We start from the raw sequence: 22,013 nt of genomic DNA, 5'->3' as shown, positions 1-22,013 counted from the left end.
GAAAACCTATTGGAGCCAAACATTTTAAACCTTTTCCAAATTAGTAATTTTGTATTTCCATTAAGTCAGTTCTATTTGTTTTACCGGAATTTTGCGTTTTAGCAAGGCTTGAGTGTTGGGAAATAACATATTCTGACTTTTGAGGCAAAAGGAAGTAGTTTATACTGTGAGTTAAAAACAAAGTAACGCTCCATCTGGTCTATGTCAACAATTGACACAACCCAAAGTCAGAAAACACTCATCCCATTTACATCAACAGGATATTTGCATCACCCATGCTGGCAGCCTTAAATCAGATTGCTAGTGTATTGTGCATTGGTGTGGAATGGCACACACTGTTTTGTGATACCCATTAAGAACTTGGCTGAAATGCACTAAATTGTGTTCAGCCATTGGGAGCAGGATAATTTTATCTCAAAACCAGCATTCCACCCAGGTTCGGCTTGATTTGTGCGCACGTATTTGTCATATATATTAGCAATTTGGATGAGACTGTAGGTGACATGTTTACTAGGTTTGCGGATGACACCAGAATCGATGGTGTAGTGGACAGTGAAGAAGGCTGTCAAGGATTACAGTGAGATTCAGATCAATTAGGTAAGTGGGCAAGAACCACCAGACATGAAAATTAACTCAAACAATTGTAAAGTTATTCATTTTAGCAAGTTGAACCAGAGCAGAATATTGTGGACATGGAATGGCAAACCTCAGGCGAGTATTTAGAACAAAGAGCCCTAGGGGTACAGCATCATCATCATTATGTGCCATGTCGTATGACATGGGCGATCGTGGTCTCGTGACCATAATTGCTCTTGGCAAGATTTTCTACAGAAGTGGTTTGCCATTTCCTTCTTGTGAGCAATGTCTTTACAAGACGTGTGACCCCAGCCGTTATCAATACACTCAGAGATTACCCCCTTTGCATCAGTGGCCGCTTAACCAGGACTTGTGAAATACAGCAGCTGCTCGTATGACCATCCACCACCTACTCCTGTGAATTCACGTGACCCCGATCGGGGGAGCTAAGCAGGTACTACACCTTCCCCAAGGGTGACCTGCAGGCTAGCAGAGGGAAGGAGCGCCTTACACCTCCTTTGGTAGAGACATAAGGAGTACATAGTACTCTAAAAATGGTAACTTGGTTAGCCTCAGCAATGAAGAAACCGTATGAAATGATTGCCTTTATTGAATACAAGAGATGGTGCATTATGTTACATCCGTACAAGTTGCTGGTGAAACTACACAGTGTTCTGTGCAATTCTTGTTGCCATGCTATTGAAAGGATAGAATTACACTATAGAGGTATTACACTTCAGAGGGGAAGGATTGGAAGTGGACCTGCGGGGTAGAGTTTTCACACAGAAGGTGGCGGGTATATAGAACAAGCTGCCAGTAGAAGTGGTAGTGACAGATAAAATTACAACATTTAAAAGTCATTTGGGCAGGTTTATGGACAGGTCATATTTAGAGGGTTATGGGCCAAGTCAGGCAACTGGGGTCGGCTCAGTAAGGCATCTTGATTGTCATGATGTGTTGGACAAAAGAGCTAATTTCCCTGCTGTATAACTCAGTGTGCCTACTTTAGAGCATTAAACTAATGCAAGTGTTTCAATACATGCCTTATACTAACTTGTTTCTCCAGGGAAGGTAATTTGGAAGCTCTGTGAATGGATGTTGTATTACTAGGACTCCGAGAAAATTGACTCTTTAGTCCCTGGAGATCCCAGGATAATCATAGAGGGTTAGATCTGCCTTAACCTATCTGTATATACCGTAGTCTTTTTGCTTACATCTCAGCTCTTACCCCATCTCTGTTGTGAAAACTGTAAGCCTTCTACTCTTCCTCTAATTCTGAGGAAGAACCTGAATTGTTGACTGGTTTCTGTTTCCACAAGTGCTGCTTGTGTTTTAAATTCAAATATGCATGCTGAATAGTTTCCCCCAGTCATAAAGTTATTATGGCACAGGAAGAGGTGAGTGGGCCCAATGAAGTCCACTTTGACACTTAGCAGAGCAACTAAGTCTAATTTCCCCCACTCGTTCCCCATAATCATGCACGTATTTTTTTGTCTTGACTGCCTATCCAGGTCTCCTTTGAAGGAGTCAATTAACTCTGACCTTACAAGTAATGAGATCCAAATCTTAACATTTTCTCCAAAGAAAAATGTTTTCTGCTCATCTTTTTCTTGGTCCGTCACTTGAATATTTTTGTTCACTGATGAGAATAAAAGTTCCATGTTTACACTATGTCAGCCAGATGTGACTGCATACATTTCGCCCTTCATTACCTTTGCTGCCATGTCCCTCATCCTGTTATGGGTGTTTTATTCCTACACACTCCCAAGAACCTTTGCATCCTTCCTGAACGTAGTGACCAGCGTTAGATGCAACAATTCGGTTGTGGCATGATTTTATTAAAATTGAATATAATCTCTGTATTTCTGTGCTGCAATACTGTACCTTTATTTATGAAATCAGAATCCCATATGATTTGCAAACCATCCATTAACATGATTGGCCCCCTATTTTAAAGCTTTGTGCTTATAGTCACCCAGATCTAAATGATAACCAAACAATCATTCCTTGTTTTGGTAAAAATAATTCAGATAATTCTTTATGATTATGTCTTTGTGACATTGTTTTCAGTTTTTGGGAAATCACACCTTTACACCATCAGAACAATGCCACTTTTGTCTAGTGTCCCTCTTCATTCTTTCTGAAATTTATCTTGATTGAGATGCTGCTGTCAACAATACCACCATGTCTAGAGATGGAGCTGATTGAGCCTTTGAAATTCTCCACCATATCCAGGCAACTGAGCTGCAATGTTGATTAGTCTTCTAGGTAGGTCTGTTGCTCTGTTATAGCTTAGGATGTATAGGAAATTAATTAATTAAAGTGTGATGCACAGAGGATATATTCAAAACTCTAAACTCTTAACAGTTAACGCTCAACTCAACTCTTAGTTGAGAATATGTTGCAAACACAAACAATGGTCATATTGTTATTTATAGTAATCCACTGCAAAATGTATCGCATCAGAACCAATTTCCTCTCCTGAGGAATAGTTTCCAGAGCAGTTCCTTTACTAGTTATTCCCTCAAATAAAACAAAGCATATCACATTCAATTCTCTGATCAGTCGTCCATTCCATTTCCTTATTGTGTTGTGCTCAAATGCCCAGCCAAAGATCGGTGTCAAAGTGCTCAAACCTGCTCTGGTTCATATTTGGATTAAAACTTTGAGTCCGTCTTCTGTTGTGGGACTTATCAATCATCGAATTCAAGAAACTGAAATCAAAAGATAGCTTTTAAAAAGTTCACACCAACTAATGTGGTTGCGTACGTAATTCAATGTCCATTGTTTTATTTTCAATTTGCATACAGGAAACTGCTTTGAATCACATGCACCGAATGGGAATGAGTACACTTTATAAATACAGTGCATCAGCAAGGAAATAGACCCATTCACTGGATGCATCATGCTTACTGCAATGGAAATTAGTTTTCACTGTGACCAATTCATTTGTTTCTCACTTGTCCCTTTCCTTATCTGGTACCGGTTCTACCTTTACCTCGGAGTCTTCAGTGGAGAATTTTGATTGCAGCACTTATCTAACAAATTGGAGGGAGTCAGAGGGGAAATAATCAGTATGTGTGATGGCACTAATTTGATTCCATCACAAGTATAAAACTACACAGGAGCAGCCATTCAGCCCATCAAGTTCCATTGGACCTATCTCTTCTCTCTTATTTACTGGTACTCCTGTGAGTGTAGGTTCTCACAGTAGGTGCCTAATGGAATCTTTAGGAACCAACAGAACCACCTTCCAAAAAAGGCAATATTATACAGCTCAATTTCTTTTCAAAGTGGCAATATGCTAGTGTTCATTTTTTATTAAACATGGATGTGAATCTATATAGCTGATGTCTTGTACTTCCATTAGAATACAGTTCTGTTACTGGAAAATTTAGTGGTTTTGTGCAAGAATTTCTTTCAGGATGTAACTAGAACATTACACTCCAGATTTCCTTCTCTTAATTGTGCATTATTCTCAACTTTAAAAAAACCCCACCTGTGGCGCTTTTCGAAACAGCTTTGCACGTGGCTAGGTGTAAAATTCTGTTGGATAACTTGTCGCTGCTGTGTGCTGGGCCATGTTGCTACATTAAAGGCCTGCATAAATAAAACCTGTCATTGCTAAAGATCCAGTCAAGCCAGCTCCACATATCTGTCAAGTCCTTCGATATGTTTTGCAAATTGCTTTGAAATACGCCTGAGTATAAAATAAGTGGTACAACTATAGCCAAGTGGAGCCCAGACAAGGTGTGGGTTCTCATACCAAATTAGGAGCACGTTTCAAATTTTAATGTGATATGTTGATGTTATAAGGTTCTGTAAAGGAATCAGTAGGTTTAAAATTGTTTTTTAAAAGTGCTTCAAATGATACTGGAAAAATATTTTACCTGCCACTTCTGAAAATTTAGTCATGATTTAAGCATACTCATTGAGCTAGAAAGAATTTCGGAGCACTCATGTGTGATTATAATTTGCTTCATTGTATATATGGCCCAAATAAAGGGGAAGTATACAGGAGAAAAATCTTTAAATATACATTCAGGGTTTCACAATCAGATTGTGGATATATTGCATAACTCAGTATTGCAATAAATCATTTTCACTAAGGGAATCCATGATACGCTTGCTGTGTCGCGCTACATTTACTAACCTCAGTCCGCGTGTCATCTTTGGAGTTATGATTCACCTCAGAACTTTTCCTTTTGCTGAGAAGCTGTACATTCAGTGGTCATTTTGTCAGCTGCCTCCTGTACCTAATAAAGGGGCCACCGAGTGAATGCTCAAGCTCTTCTGCTGCTGTGGCCCATCCACTTCAAGGTTTGATGTGTTGTGCATTCAGAGATGCTCTTCTGCACACCACTGTTGTAATACAGGATTATTTGAGCTCCTGACACCTCCTGTCAGTTTGAACAAGTCTGACCATTCTCTCTGACCTCTCTCATTAACGAGGCATTTTCATCCACGGAACTGCCACTGACTAGATTCTTTTTTTTTTTGTTTTTGCACCATTCTCTGTAAACTCTAGGGACTATTGTATGTGGAAATCCAGGAGATAAGCAGTTATTCAAACCATCCTGTCTGGCACCAACAATCAGTCCACAGACAAAGTCACTTAGGTCACATTTCTTCCCTTTCCTGATGTTTGGTCTGAACCTCGTGACCATGTCTGTATGCCTTCATGCATTGAGTTGCTGCCACACGATTGGCTGACTATATATTTACATTAACAAGCAGCTGAGCCTCTAATGAAGTGGCTGCTGAGTGTGTATATAAATGTCAGATTTAACAAACCAGAATCAGATTCAGTCACAGAGCCTTTCAGGTCCTTGCTAGGATTCCATACTTGGGCTTGTATGTGAAGAAATGTAGATGAAGCGTTAGAGAATAGTTGAAACTACATTCAGTGCTACTAGAAGTTGAAGGGTGGGAGTGCAGGAAGTGGGATAGGAAAAAAATTGCTTAATGAAATAAGTCAGTGGACTTATACCTAACCCAGTAATAAAGATGAGGGTGGAAATGATGCAACGTTATTTGTTCATGTAAATATTGGCCCTTTCAGCTGAAGGTCTTTCCAGCTTTATATTACAGCTCCAGCGGTTAATAGGAAGATAACTGTGTTTCCTATGCCAGTATATCAGAATGAAATCCAGGTGAAGAGAAAGTGTAGCTGAAAGAAGCAAGCTCAACGGGCACACAAACCCCATGCATTGCTCGCAACCATGCAAAAAAGTCATTAGTGCACAAACCAATTGTAAGAGCTCAATTTTGCCTGAGGTGGAATCAGTGATATGATCACAGATCATTACATTTCATCTTTTGCAAAGTGCAAATAGCTTTCAATGCCTTGTTTCAATATCAAAGGATGCCCTGTGTTACCATGAAGAAGGTCCAGGTAAACCATTTCTTCCACATTTGTAGTCTTGATATAACTTATTTCAATAGCAAAAAGCTAAGATGATGAGAAAGTCATGATTAGCAATGACTAAAGTACTTGGATTTGATGGGCTTCTTTAAGATTGAGTTGAGTGGTTCACTTATATACTTTGAGATTTGCAATAACTCACTGCCACTCCCAACTGTGTGAGTGTAATTGGTTTTCCAATTTGGTGTGATGCATCCTATCTTCCTTAATATAATTTGAAGAAGCATCCAATTGATAGAAATAAAATGTGACTGCTGAAATCTCAAAAGATCCCTGACTTGCAAATATTAGTCCTCGATATATTTATTGTTGTTACACTGCACTGAGTGGGAAAATGATGCCTCTTCATTATTCCGCCCCGTTCACTGCAGCGTCTGGTGAATGTGCTCCCACAGTATTGCGTGGTAAAAAGTTTCAGAATATAGTCCCAATGATGATGGAGAAACAGTGAAATATTTCCAAGTCAGAATAGCTTACAATTAGATAAGGATCCTGTCCACCAAGTGTTCGGAGCAGGTAATTCATCATTTGTAAATTGCCTTGGGCTCAGCGTGCAAAAGTAAAAAGTTGCAAGCCAGTTTCCCATTTGGAATCTGTCAGACCAAATTTATCTTAATCAGCGCACGGTCTATTAATGGTCACTAATTTCAGTTGTTATTTGGAGCCACAGATCACATAGAGACATGAGATGCAAAGTCACAGAACACTGTCCTTTTCTGCAAGCTTTTGGATTACCTGATTTGAGATACATTTATTCTCAAGTGCAATGTCGCCTCTGTGGCCAGCACAAAGGACTTTCAAGAAGATATCATTGGGCTACTTCTGTTCCACCGGGTGCTCTATGGACACCAGTTACATGGTGGAGAGAACAAATGGGAGCAGAAAGAGCAATTGTTATAGCCTAGCCAGTACGGATCTCCATCTGAAATAAGGTGTGAGTGAGAACCATGTTGGAGTGACCATGTAACGTTCAGAATCATTTTCCAGGGATTCTGGTGGGTTTGGACAAGTTCCGAGGAATAAATTGGGCATCCGGATTTGCAAAGGCTCTACCTGTGAATAGGGAATCTGTGGAGAGTCATCCAGTCATTTCCTTGAAACTTGAAAAGCAGTAGAAATTTTCACAGTCCTAGTCCAAGAACAAGTGTTGGTGTGTGGTCTAGTGGATAAGGCATCGGACTAGTAACCTGAAGGTCACTGGTTCGAGCCTCAGCTGAGGCAGCGTGTTTGTGTCCTTGAGCAAGGCACCGGTGCCAAGCTGCTTGGGCCCTTCCCTTGGACAACATCGGTGGCCATTGATGCAGAGGGGAAGGTTTACAGCTTGGGCAACTGCCGGTCTCCTTCCAAGGTGCAAATCCATGGTCTCACGAGACTAACGGATGCCTATAAAAAAAAGGATGGTGAAGTGGAGATATGTCTCTACCGAAGGAGATATAAGGTGTTCCTTCCATCTACTAGCCTGTAGATCACCCTGGGACAAGGTGCAGCATCTGTTTAGCCCCTTGATAATGGTCACGTGAAGCAGGTGGTGGATGGTCATATGAGCAGCTGGTGCATACTCACAGGTCCTGCTGATGCGACCACTAACGTCAAGCAAAAGTTCAAAGTAAATTCATTATCGCAGTACATACACGTCACCGCATACAATTCTGAGAACCTTTTTTACAATCATATTCAATTCTGAGAATCATATTTAGCAACAGCTACTTTTAGCAACTATGGAACAGCAACTGTAAACAGGATCAATAAACAACTATAAATAAGTAGAAATAAACAACGAACATGAAATAACAGGATAAAAACTCCTTAAGGTGAGACCATCGGTTGCCAGCAGACCAGAAATAGAATGAGTGTAGTTATCCTCTTTGGTTCAAGAGCCTGATGGTGGAGGGGTAGTTGAACCTGGTGGTGCGAGTCCTGAGACACCTGTACGTTCTACCTGATGGCAGCAGCATGGCCTGGGTGTTGAGGATCTTTGATGATGGAGGCTGCTTTTCTCCAGCAATGTTTCCTGTAGATGTGCTCAATGGTTGGGAGTTTTTGTACTGTGAAGTACTGGGCCGAATCCACTACCTTTTGTGAGATTTTCCACTGAAAGGGCATACCAGGCCATAGTGCAGTCAGTCAGTACACTTGCCACCACACTTTCCACTTCTATAAAAGTTTGCCACGGTTTTAAAGGCATGTGAAATCTCCACAGGCTCCTGAGGAAGTAGAGGCACTGTTGTGCTTTCTTCACAATTATATCTATATGATGGGTCCGGGACAGGTCCTCTGAGATAGTGTCACCCAGGAATTTAAAGTAACTGATCCTCTCCGCTTCTCATCCTCTGTTGATTTCTGCTTCATGGACCTCTGGTTTCCCTGTACTGAAGGCTACAATCAGTTCCTTGGTCTTGTTGACACTGGGTGAGAGGTTGCTGTTATTATACCACTCAGCCAAGTTTCCATTCTCCCTCCCGTATGCTGATTCATCACCACCTTTGATACAGCCCACAGCAACGGTGTCATCAGTAAATCTGTATATGATGTTGGAGCTGTACTTAGCCACACAGTCACAGGTGTAAAGACAATAACTGAAGAGCATTGATAATGGCTGGGGTGACCCATCTTGTAAGGACACTGCCCAGAAGAAGCACTGGCAAACCATTTCTGCAGAACAATTTTCCAAGAACAATCATGGTCATGGAAAGTCCATGATTGCCTACATCATACGATAGATAATGAACAAATGGGTCGAAGACAGAAGAGCCTCGTGCATATAGTAATATAATTCATATCATTATTACTTTACTTCATATTCTAAATCCACTGGAAATAATAGGAAAATAATTACAATGCCGCTGTGATAGTCTGTGAAGTTGTTCACAGTGTGCAAAGTCCCTCAAAGGGCTGCTACCCACATTCAGGCTGCACCTCAGCCCCATGCTCCTTATACACGGGCTCCCAGTCCGGAAGTTTCACGAGGAGGATCTGCTGGTGAGCTTGCTCCCGTCCCTGGCCACGTCAGCCATTCACAGCTGTAGGTGGTGGAGTGTTGAGGGTTGAGCCAGGGCCGACTGCCTGCCCCTCTTCCGAGGATATGTCCTTGCCCGGCTGTCCTTGGAGAGGGAGCACGTGGTCACAATGGGTACAGAGGGGGATTTCCATGAGCGGTGGTCCCCCCAGCGAATTGACAGTTTTATAGACTGTAGTAATCATATTTCAAGTTGAATTTATTCACTGTCTTGTAAATACTTAATGTTTGTACTACATGTATTTGTTGTGTAAATAATCTTTTATAGTTTTGAAATAAAAAAGCACCTCTGGTGCACTATGAATTTGGATAGTTGGTCCTATATTCTTTGTATTATACACCTCGTCTGTCCTTTTCATCAAACTTTTAAAAGTCATTCTACATTTAGCCTGCCTGTTCTTTTCCCTTTAATTCTTTGTTTATGTGCTAAACATAAACTGCCAGTCCCAAATTGGATCCCTTCCATAAAATTACAAATGGTCACAGCAAGGTGATTTGCGTGATTCTTGATATGCCAGTAATTCAGTGGAGTTGCTATACTTTCTCCAAAGAGATTTCCAGAATCTGTCCTTCTGATAATGCTTTGCCGTGCAAAAATTCAGAATAAGGTATCTCTTTTCCTTTAGAGCCTACATATCCTCAACATTAGGGATGATAGCCAGAGAGAGGATATTGCGTTGATAATAGTTCGATTATTACATTGTTAATGTATTTTACAGCCACAGTGTTGGTGTTACCTCTCCTGTGCGTTGAAGGTCCTGCTTCAGGTAGCCCATAATCTTAGCATTGTACAGGAAGGCAGGCTTTGCTGCTTCCTGCTGGACCATTTGTTTTGTTACAGGTGTGAGTCACAAACCATGTGTTGAGCCACCAGTTATATAGCTGTTGTAGCCAAGAGAATATTATGAAAGAATATAATTAAAAACTGGGATAGAAGTAGAGCTTCCACAGATGGCAGTTACTGATCTGAATCAGGCCATTAGGATTTTTGTAGGGTTTTTCCTTAGCTATGAATATTCTCTCTAGTTTTAGTCTTCCAAGAGTTTGCACTCTACAATTCAGTATGAAAGAGTAACAAAGAAATGACTTAACAGTAGTAGTTGGTCAAAAGACACCGCACACACAGAACTGGGTTGCCTCTGCAGGATCCCATAAAGGAATGATCCTAACAAAGTTAGTTCCTCTCCTTGTCAAAGTAAATAGTGTTTACATCAGTGTATAAAAAATGTACAGGTTTTTGACTCAACTGGGTAAGTGCTTATGCTCCGGTTGGGTCTTCTCCTTTGTGCTCATCTGGTCTTCCATGACGTGTAGCTGCTGCTCTTGAGAGTGATTGGACAGTGACAGAAGAAGGAAACAATGAGGCTATAAAAGTGGAAATTCCTTGGAAAGGCGCAGGTGGAATCAGTGGGTAAACATGGACTTCTCAACAGAACAACTGTACTAGACTGAGGAAGGAAAGTAGTATGACACGTAGTGCTGGGGATTGGCACACCACTCCACAGCATGGAAGAACAAAGCAACACACACAAAATGCTGGAGGAACTCAGCAGGCCAGGCAGCATCTATGGAAAAGAGTACAATTGATGTTTCAGGCCGAGACTTTTTGGCAGGACTGGGGGAAAAAACTGAGGAGGAAATTTAAAAGGTGGAGGGGACGGGAGAGAAAAACACAAGGTGATGGGTGAAACTGGGAGGGGGAGGGATGAGGTAAAGAGCTGGGAAGTTGATTGGTGAAAGAGATACAGGGCTGCAGAAGGGGGAGTCTGATTGAACAGGACAGAAGGCCATGGAAGAAAGAAAAGGGGGGAAACAGCACCAGAGGGAGGTGATGGGTGGGCAAGGAGATAAGGTGAGAGAGCGAAAAGGGGATGGAGAATTGTGAAGGAGAGGGGGCATTACCAGAAGTTCAAGAAATCGATGTTCATGCCATCAGGTTGGAGGCTACCCAGATAGAATATAAGGTGTTCCTTCAACCTGTGTGTGGCATCATCACAACTGTGGAGGAGGCCATGGAGAGACATATTGGAATGGGAGTGGAAGAACAAAGACTTGTTTCCCCACAGTAGGCTCCCGGATTCCATATGGGCCCTTAAGGGAAATGGGTTGATGCCAGAAAGTAGCACCAAGGCAATAGATAACCAATAATCTCACTGGATGACAGAAAAGTAATACCCTACTCCTTCTAATTCCTCTAGCAATTGACGATGAGTTAGGTTATTCTTCCAAGACAGTGTCCTTGGTAAACAGTAAGTCACAAGTCATCTGCTGGACTGCTCTCAATACAAAACTAACGCAGGAAATACAAGTGATAATGTGACATGAATGGAAACTATATCGACATGGTGTTGTTCCTGGCAAAGATTTTAATAATGGGTGACTCAAGGCAGGAGGTAATGGCAGTCTGCTGATCAAAGACCAGCTGACAGTGAAACATTCGAAAAATTTAACTAAAATGTTGAATTTCACTGCTGTTGGGAGAGATTCTATTGCTCAGGTGATTAGTCAGATAAAGAGAGGTGTAAAGTTTACTGGAGCAAAAAAAAATGTCTTAACATTCTGTTACTGAATACAGTTTGCCATCTTGGTTCACCTCAGTCAATCCTTTCTGATACCCTCCATCCTGTCTCCACTGATCTTCTGAAGGAAACTTTTGCCCCAATCCCCACCACTACCCCCAGACCTCAGCAACTAAACTTTCTTCAGATCTTCCCATCTTTCAGCTTCCACCAGATCTTCCTACCCTTAAGCTTCAACCATCAATCCTTTATCTACGTCCAATCCTCCGACTTCTCTGGATCTTTGTACCCCTCTGCCCAACTGACCTCTGATAATGTGTATTCAGAATTAGTGTAAAATGTGCAAGCAGGGAAAGAGACTCAAGCTGAGAAGTGGGGAAGTGCTAAGCTGTTTACCAAATGCATAAGGCGTTGAGTGTGTGAGTACACAGCAGTGAGGGGGATGGTATGCAATAATTTGAGAGAACTGGAAAGATATAAAGGGATATAAGAACCAGAGACATTTGGTACCTTAACAAAATAAAGTGAAATAAGAGTTCTTCTCAAATGCAGATTATTAATTATGCCTTTTTGAAAATGCAGAAATATATGTATTTTCCAGTAGAAGAAAGGCATAAACCAATTAAGGGAAGTTGTTACTTAAATTTATTTGCTGGCTTTTTCTAATTTACCTCATGTGAAATTACTGTGATTGTAAGCAATAGATGAAAATGTTTTTGTACACAATCTACTGTAAGTATAGTACACAAAACAGAATATGGAAAGCCTCTGGGAGCTGATGTTGTCCATTAACCTCTTATTTTATGGACCAGTGCGATGACAGTAGGAAGGATTTATGAATGCAGGCAAATGAAAATTGCCTGCAAAGTTCTTCACAATTCACATTCTTCCTATATCTGATGTTGGCACATATGTAACTGATTGTGATAAGTCTGTGACTGATCAACCCAAACCACGGTAGGAAATACAAAGCAAACAGTCGTGAAGCATTAAGTTCATGTGTGAGGGGTTGTGGATGGGGGGGGGAGGCAGTGTTGCAGGGAGGATATGATGGAACAGTAAACACGAGATGGATTGAAGGCACAGAGTTGATATTGCAGAAGAAAAATGAACTGTAAGTGAATGTTTCCATTTAATGATTTTCTGACTGAAATATGTGCTGAGTGGCTCACAGAATCATGTATTGCTCAATAACCATGATGACTTCCCTTCTTTTCCCCATGCTTTCTCACTATAATTAGGATCTATAAGTGTTTGAGAAGGGGTTATTTTTCAATGAAAATTAAGTACGGTACAATCCTATTATCTCATCTCCACGTACAACAGCAAGAATGAAGTCACCCCACAGGTTTCATTCATTCCCATGTGGGTTCTGTTTCCCTCAGAGCAAAAACTACGTAGATCAGACCACTTTGCACTGAAGTCAGAATGAAGGGAAGCAGTTACTTACTGCGATGAACTTTGGTAGAATGTTGATCATCTTTTTGTGCTTATGGAAGGAAAGTGATGAGCCCTTGAAGAATGATTACTCTGACTGGAAAATAATACAGTGGTACTCGGTCTGAAAATATGCATCACGTTGGTAGAGATGGATAATATAAAAGTAATAATTGAATTTCATTGTTGAAAGGTCAATTAAGAACAAACAGGAAGCAACAAAGAGCAAGATTGGATTGGTGGATTTGAGGTTAATATTCATTCTTTTGTATGATTGGAACTGAAGTGGCACAGCTGTAGATTTGGTTCAATTCCCTCATAGAATTATTGAAGAATTCACATCTTTCTAATGGTAAATTCTGTATCTATATTATTTCTGTAGAGACTGCGGTATTCTGGTGCTTCAGTAAAATGGCTGTTACTCAAGGCATTTTGTGGATATAGAATATTAGCTCATTAATTATATTAAATATCACAACTGCACAATCCATTTTCCACCTAATATCCATAAAAACTGTCCAAAAGTTGGGTAAACCATGGTTTTTGTTGCCCCTACAACCTGGGCAAACAAACCAGTTATAGCCGTCCCATTGTTTTCCCCACTGGGGCCAGCTAACACAGTGAATGCAGAGTGATGGTCTGATAGTCGAGTGGGAGGAGTGCACCATGTGATGCACTTATCCATCACTTTGTTTTTTCACTTATGGAGCAGAATATTCTGAGTTTTGCAAACTCTAAATAATGTGGCATTGCAAGAGAAAACGTTCTGTGATTAAACCTCACCGAAAAAATTGGACATTTTCCTCTGGGAATTGCTTGTGACTCCATTGTACTTGTTCAATCATGTTAGAACTACACAGAGAATATTTCCCCTTCCCTCAGCTTACATGGTACATGCACAAAAAAAAGACAAAACCTTGCCACTCTACCTTAGACACCTGCAGTGCACATGTGAGTTGCTGTTGTTTCAACCCAGGGCCAGTTTTGTATACCTCTTTCCTCACTATTAGAAGGAAAATAGTATACAGATATCTAAGTCTAGATGCCGAGTTTCAACAGAAAACATCAGCTATTTCTTTCTCACCACAGTTGCTGCTCAGCTTGCAGTTTGATGCTCTAGATTCCATTATCTGGAGTCCTTTGCATCTCCACACAAATCTCTGAGCATTGCTTCATATTAGCTGTGATTTTAGAATCAACTGACTGAAACAGATGGTACACTTACTTCGATTCAGCAGCTTGTCAGCTGTTAAGTAATTGTATTATTGTGGTAGACACAGCTTCAAATGGCCAACTCTATAGTATTTTAAATAAATTCTTCAACTTTTATATATCACCCTAAAAGGGCAATTTTTGAATTACATTCTACCTATGACATGTGCCAGTGAGGGTAAGAATAGGATGATTTGGCTGATGAAGTGATGCAGCAGCCATGGCTTCAGATTTTGGGATCATTGGGATCTCTTCTGGTGAAAGTATGACCTGTACAAAAGGAATGAGTTACACCTGAACCCAATATCCTCGTGGGCGTGTTTGCTAGAGCTTTTAGGGAGGGTTTAAACTAACTTGGTAGGGAGATGGGATCCAGAATGATAGGCGTGAGGATGGGCCAGTTGGTATACAAGTAGAGGCACTGTGAGGAAGGCCAGGCAGATGATAGGGCAAAATTACACTCAGTGGGATAAGTTGGAAGTGTTACATGGGGGAAAGATTGAAAAGAGTGATAAATACAGGACTGAAGATATTGTATTTGAATGCACGCAGTGTACAGAACAAGACAGATGATCTTGCCATGCAGTTAGAGTTTAACAGGTACAATATTAAGGACATCACTGAGTTGTGGCTGAAAGAAGATCCTAGTTGGGAGCTTAACATCCAAGGATACACCTTGTATTGAAAGGACAGGCAGGTAGGTGGAGGGGGTGGGATGACTCTGTTGGCAAAAAAAATCAAATCCTTAGAAGGAGGTGACATAGGATCAGAAGAGAGGGAGAAACTTAAAATCAGATGTATCAGTATTACATTGCAGTCAAGGGAACTACAGAGGCATGAGAGAGGAGCTGGCCAAAGTTGATCGGACGGGTACACTACCTGGAAGGACAGCAGAACAGCAATGGCTGGAGAGTCTGGGGGCAATTGGGAAGGTGCAGGATAGATATATCCCAAAATGAAGCATTCTGAGAGAGCATATAATATAGCAAAAATTAGTGGGAAGGTAGAGGACTGGGAAGCTTTTAAACCAATAGAAGGTAACAAATAAAACATAAGGAGAGAAAAGATGAAATATGAAAGTAAGCTAGCTAATAATATAAAAGAGGATACCAATTTTTTTTCTCGAAATATATGAAAAGTAAAAGAGTGAGAGTGGATATCATATGCTGGAAAATGACACTGGAAGAGTAGTAACTAGGGACAAAGAAATGGTGGACGAACTTAATTATTTTGTGTCAGTCTTTGCTGTGGAGACAGTAGCAGTATGCCAGAAATAAGAGAGTGGCAGAAGTGAGTGTAGTTGTGATAATAAGGAGCAGGTGCTTGGGAAGCTGAAAGATCAGAAGGTAAATAAGTCACCTGGGCAAGATGGTGTAACCCCAGGGTTCTGGATGAGGAGGCTGAAGAGATTGTGGAGGCATTAGTAATGATCTTGCAAGAATCACTAGATTCTGGAACGATTCCAGAAAACTGAAGAATTGCAAATGTCACTCTATTCTTAAAGAAGGGAAGGAGGTAGAAGAAAGGATATTGTAAGCCAGTTAGCCTGACTTCAGTGATTGGGAAGATTTTGGAGTCGATTACTAAGGATGAAGTTTCAAGGTACTTAGAGATACATGATAAAATAGGACAAAGTCAGGATTATTTCCTTCAGGGGAAATCTTGCTTGACAAATCTGTTGGAACTCTTTGAGAAAATAACAGGCAATAGAGACAAAGGGAAGTCAGTGGATGTTGTTTACTTGGATTTTCAGAAAGCCTTTGACAAGGTGCTGCTAATGAGGCTGCTTAACAAGATAAGAGACCATGGTATTGCAGGAAAGATACTAGCATGGATAGGAGATTGGGTGATTAACAGGAGGCAAAGAGTGGGAATAAAGGGCTTTTTTTCTGATTGGCTGCTAGTGACTGGTGGTGCTCCTCAGGGGTCGGTGTTAGCACCTCTTTTTTTCACATGGTATGTCAATGACTTGGATGACAGAATTGCTGGCTTTGCGGCCAAATTTGCAGATGATACGAAGATAGGTGGAGAGGCTGGTAGTGTTGAGGAAGCCTGGAGTCTGAAGAAGGACTTGGACCGATTGGGAAATGGCCAAGGAAGTGGCTGATGGAATTTAGTGTAGGGAAATGTATGGTCATGCACTATGGTAAAAGAAATAAAGACTTTCTAAATGGAGAGCAAATTCAAATATCCAAGTTGCAAAGGGACTTGGGAGTGCTTGTGCAGAACTCCCTAAAGGTTAACTTGCAGGTTAAGTCAGTGGTCAGGAAGGCAAATACAAGAGGACTAGATATAAGAGCAAGGATGTAACACTGAGGCTTTGGAAGACAATGGCCAGACTGAATTTCATGAGCAGTTTTGGGCCCCTTATCTACGAAAAGATGTACTGGCATTGGAGAATGTCTCGAAGGGGTTCACAAGAATGATTCAGGAATGAAAGGGTTAACATGTGAGGAGCATTTGATGGCTCTAGGCCTCTACTCATTGGAGTTTAGCAAAATGAGGTGTGGGGGATCTCATTGAAACTTATGAAATATTGAAAGGCCTGTATAGAGTGGATGTGGGGAGATGTTTCCTATAGTGGGTGAGTCTCAGACTAGAGGACATAGTCTCTGAATAGAGGGAGGCCCATTTAGAATAGAAATGAGGAGGAATTTCTTTAGCCAGTGGGTAGTGAATCTGTGGAATTTGTTGCCTCAAGCAGCTGTGCTGTTCAATTATTGAGTATATTTAAAGTGGAGATTGATAGTTTCTTGATTAATCAGGACATCAAAAGTTATGGGGAGAAAGTAGGGGGGACAATAAATCAGCCCTGATGGAATGACAGAGCAGACTCAATGGGTCTAATGGCCTAATTCTGCTGCTAATGTCTTATGGTTTTTAAAAAGAATTCTGTTTTCAAACATCTCTTTCAAAGAAGTTAAAACTAAAATATTAGACTTTGATAAACCTTAATCAAAATACAAATGTGTCTTTAATTATGATATTAATCAATTACTTCCAACTTCCCAACAAGAAAGAATATTACAAATATCCTGGCAGGGAAATAAATTGGCTTCAAACGTCCATAAAATGTTTCCTGGGAAATAACATTTTACGATTAGGGACACCTAACAAAAAATGCTGAATATAATGGAAACTATTGCGAAGTAGAAGCACACTCGTTTCTTGTTCCTTGAGTGCCAGCCTTGACTGTGTGGCAACTCACCTGGCAGTGACTGTCACTCCAAGATTTGGGCACCTGACCTACTGTAGGTTGGAAGTTTCGCTCAGGCGCTGAGAGAGTGCTGGAATAAAAAAAAATCTTTAGGATGAGACTTTAAACTAAGACATCTGATTTCTGGGGTGTATGTATATTTATGTATTCATTTAGTGATGTCACGTGGAATAGGCCCTTCTGGCCCTTCGAGCCATGCCAGCTCAGTAACCCCACAACTCCAGTTAACCCAAACCTATTTGTGGAAACAATTTAAATGACCAATTAATTTACCCGGTGCATTTTTGGACTGTGGAAGGACCTGGGAAAAACCCACACATTCCACAGGGAGGAAGTACAGAGTCTCGTTACAGAATTGCGCCGAAACTGAACACTGACCCAATGACCACATGAAGTAACAGAGTGCACTGCCTTTGTCAATATTACCCTCAATTAATAGAATTCAAAAAGATTATTTCAATGCATTCTGGCAACATGGGTTACAGCATTTCCTTACTTACAAGAATAATTAATTCAAATACTCCATTGGATGACGTCAGGGCTTTGAAAGGGCATGGCTTCCATTTCCATCCAGATTCAATGTCTGGCTGCAATAAGATGGAAGTACTGATCTCCTCCTCTCTCCCACTCACTTTCTCTTTTACCTTCTCTCTTTCTCTTTCCCCCATGTTTTGGAGGTCCACAATGACCTCAGTCCAGTTTTCTTTCTATCTATACCTGTGTGTGCACTTGATCAAACCATTTTGCTCGTTTGTGAAAGGATCAAACTTGATGATGTGGGATAAGGAACACTGTTCTGTCATCTGTTTGTTCATACGAACTCCTCAAAGCCATTTAGATCCTTCCCCACTTTACAGGAAACGACTTGAGGATTTGAAGGCTTGTCGAATAATGACACAGCTGGAGTTATGAACAAAGTTAGGTTCTTTTATCTGTAGCTAACCTGTGGTTGTGAGTTTACTATTAAACAATGGAGACTTCAGAAAGAGTTGAGGAGCCCCAAAACTCTGGCCAGTCTTTCCGGCAGCAGGAGTCTGAGAAGTCCGGGGCCTGAGGGGAGGAACATATTGTCAAGAATATAAATTAGTGTTATATCTTCTATCTTCTGTTCTTTTGACAGAGCACAAGCTATTGATGGAAATAAGAGTTGACATTTTGCACTGCTTTTCCGAATTACTTAATTTTAATTAGGTTTATTTCTTTGTTTCATAGGAACCTGATGCCCCGGACACTGGAAGGGCAGATCACCATGGAGAAAACCCCTAGTTATTTTGTCACTAAAGAAGCCCCGAAGCGGATCTTCTCCATGTCAAAAGATACTAAACTGATTGTGGTGGTCAGAAACCCTGCCACCAGGGCGATCTCAGATTACACTCAAACCCTCTCCAAGAATCCAGCTGTTCCAAGCTTTCAGATGCTGACCTTTAAAAACATTAGCACAGGCCTCATTGACACATCCTGGAGTGCAATCCGCATTGGCATTTATGCCAAGCATCTGGAAAACTGGCTTCAGTATTTTCCCCTTTCCAAGATTCTCTTTGTGAGTGGGGAGCGGCTCGTTAGTGATCCGGCTGGTGAGATGGGCCGCGTGCAGGATTTTTTGGGGCTTAAGAGAGTCATTACTGATAAGCATTTCTACTTTAATGAGACCAAGGGCTTTCCTTGCCTGAAGAAGCCTGAAGGCAGCAGCCGGCCTCGTTGCCTTGGTAAGTCAAAGGGAAGGACTCATCCTAAAATAGATATGGATATTCTTCTTCGGCTTAAAGAGTTCTACAGGCCATTTAATCTGAAGTTCTACCAGATGACAGGCCATGACTTCGGATGGGAGTAAAATGCGTCCACCAAGCACAAAAAAAACTGATAATTAATTGCATATAAAGAAACTGTGTTTGTTCATTTTTATCTTTTCTGAGCACTCTGTTTCTTGTAAAATTGCCTCAATTTTGCTAGCATTCACTGAACCTTTTACAGATCATTTTTATGCTGAACAATATAAAAGAAGAATGCAAAAATGTCAAACAGCAAATCAAGAAATAATTGTCACAAAAATTATAAGTGCTGCTTACATACTTGAATGACATTGAAAATTAACTGTAAGATCATAGCACTCAGAAATGCCCAGTATCAGGGATAATCATTGGTGGCTGCGAAATTAGAAATAAATGTTATTGCTAGGCTTTTTTACTGCAGCACTCTGAATCTGTTCTTAGCAGCTGTTGTGTGTCCAAGGCTAGTGAAACTTATTTTGAAGCTTAATACTGATCCCAAAAAATGAAGGCAAACTGAATCTTAATCACAAAATTAGCTTAATCAGAAGTGTATATCATGAATCTGATCAGGGTTCACTGTTTGCTTGGCATTTCAAAAAATCTGTCCCTTTTCCTATTTCAGGATTTGTCTATCTATTTAGTTCAGATGGTTGTCTTGTTTTTAAATCCTCTAAACCTATATATGATTTGCATCAATACCATTTTCAAAAAAATGTTATCTTGCCTAGAAAGAAGTACTTTTAATATAGCAAACAATGAATATATAAACAAAATTTACACAATGAATTCACTTTTTCGGGTTTGGACTCTTGGGAAACATTCTGTGTGTAGCCCTTGAGGATCTCTTCACTTGCTATAGTATGAAATGGACAAAAATATCGCCCAAAATTCAATCAAATTTTCTTTATTGAGCCTTAGATTGAAAAATATAATCACACCTGATTCAAATTGACTCAAATCCATAACTAACTGAATAATTTATTCATTAAATGAAAAAATACTGTAATTTCTTACATTTGTACCTGGTGTACAAAATCAAATGTAGTGCATGTGATTATAGCTTTTTGGAATTGATTGGCACACAGTCAGTTACCATCCATTGATGTCTGTTTGTCAATGAAAGGAATAATAATACCATTGAATACTCTGAAAAACTGAATGAAGTTTGGGCATGATAACCCAAATTTAATTTGGCATCTTTGGCCTTTTCCCTATTTCTCTCCCGAGTATATGAATGAACAAGTTAATGACAAGTTTGTTATCTGTGCCTGTAGCCTATAAGCTACTAAACTGGTTTCCCTCTTGCTAGCTGGAAGAAAGTAGTTCTACATACTGTAAATGATAAAACTATGCTTAAGTAAAGAATAAACCATAATTCAGTGAAAATGAGCAGAAGTATACAAAGAACTAACCCCATGTCATTTGCTTTATACATGAGTTTGTCTTTGAAAGTGCTGAAAATGTTATAACTTAATATTATCACCATAAAGGGAATGCAAATAATGTCCTATTGCCCAAGACATTGCTGCACCTCTACAGCCTAACACCAATTTACTCTGGTGATGAGTGCATCACTGTTATGGAACCAACAGGAAGTTCTGAAGAAGAGTGATTTCATTTAACGTCAACCTTTTCTTCCTGATGATTCTTATCTACTGCTTGGACATCATTCTGTGGAGCAAAAATACATAGAAGGCCAATCTGTATCCTGTTAAAGAATCGGATTACATCTCCACCTCCACTACTCGGATAAGAGCGGAAGTTCTGTATTCACAATTGGATCATCATCAGAAGTGAAAAAGGCATCTTCCTGATATCAAATGCAACCATTTAAAATGGCTGCTTTGTCGTTAGCAAGCTGAGTAAATCACATAATGAGAGCCTCGCAAATCATGACTTGGTACAAAGTGCCACAAGCAAACTATAATTATTTTGAGAGACACATTTAAAGATGGAAAGTTCATCCATCCATGTTTCATTTTGTTAACAAAAAGAGGCAATCCTGAAAATTTTGACTCTTCCTTCTGGATTCCATACTTTTAAGCTGTTATTTTACATTGATATTGTTTAATGTTGTATTCATAATGTATAGTTAAGAGTAACTAATATAATTTCTTTCAACTGAAGTCATGTATGTTTTGCACCCTGCTTACTACTTACATTTTTGTGGAATTGCATTACTTTAGTACAGTTCACTTAACACTGAAACTGTATATGGTAATTATTTCTGATGGATATAATTAACTGAAATCAATGTTCTCCATTATATATAAAGAAATTATTATTTTAAGTAATATGTCATCATTTAAACTCTATATTCAGTGAGAAATTATTCTTATTTCTATAAACAAAACGTATTTTCTATCATTTGGTTTCTAAAGTGATAATTCCTCAAAAGAGAATGTTTTAATTTTTTACTTTCAGAAAACACATTCATTTATGAACAAGATTTCTCTGTCAAACACAGATCATGGGTTTCTCCACTTTAGCACGCTCATAGAAATTGTATTTTTATTATTTCTACATTGAGAGCAATGTTTAACTGATGCAGACTTACGTTTTGAATATTGATATATTGTGATGTTCTTCCACTTAAGTTACATTTGTGTTTCAGCTCCTTCCTTAATTCAGTGTGTAGGTTACTGTCCCAGTAGAAGACTGGAAGTTAGAAACTGCATAGTTCACAAATACAGAGATATATTCCATTGGATTATATTTCATATCTCAGCAGGGTTCTTCACCAAATGTGTAGTAATTTTACTAATAAGGTAATTTATCTTGGGCGCCATTGTGCATAACGACTAGACTATCGTAGCTCAGAGCATTAGAGTTCAGAGTTCAA

At 40.0% G+C, this 22,013-nt stretch overlaps 1 protein-coding gene across 1 annotated transcript in view; it reads left to right on the top strand.

The window, feature by feature from the left end:
• LOC140735536 (heparan sulfate glucosamine 3-O-sulfotransferase 3B1-like) overlaps positions 1-21,538 on the top strand; it is a 204,033-nt gene extending 182,495 nt beyond the window's left edge. Inside the window, exon 2 of the mRNA XM_073060724.1 lies at positions 18,615-21,538. Coding sequence (XP_072916825.1) covers positions 18,615-19,233 — 619 coding nt within the window. The 3' untranslated portion in view covers positions 19,234-21,538. The remainder of the gene's footprint in view (positions 1-18,614) is intronic.
• Positions 21,539-22,013: the final 475 nt, after the last annotated feature.

The sequence above is a fragment of the Hemitrygon akajei genome, chromosome 11 (assembly GCF_048418815.1).
Source record: "Hemitrygon akajei chromosome 11, sHemAka1.3, whole genome shotgun sequence".
Classification (NCBI taxonomy): Eukaryota; Metazoa; Chordata; class Chondrichthyes; order Myliobatiformes; family Dasyatidae; genus Hemitrygon; species Hemitrygon akajei.
Note: the sequence above shows the minus strand (reverse complement) of the source record. Positions and strands in the feature narration are given on the sequence as shown.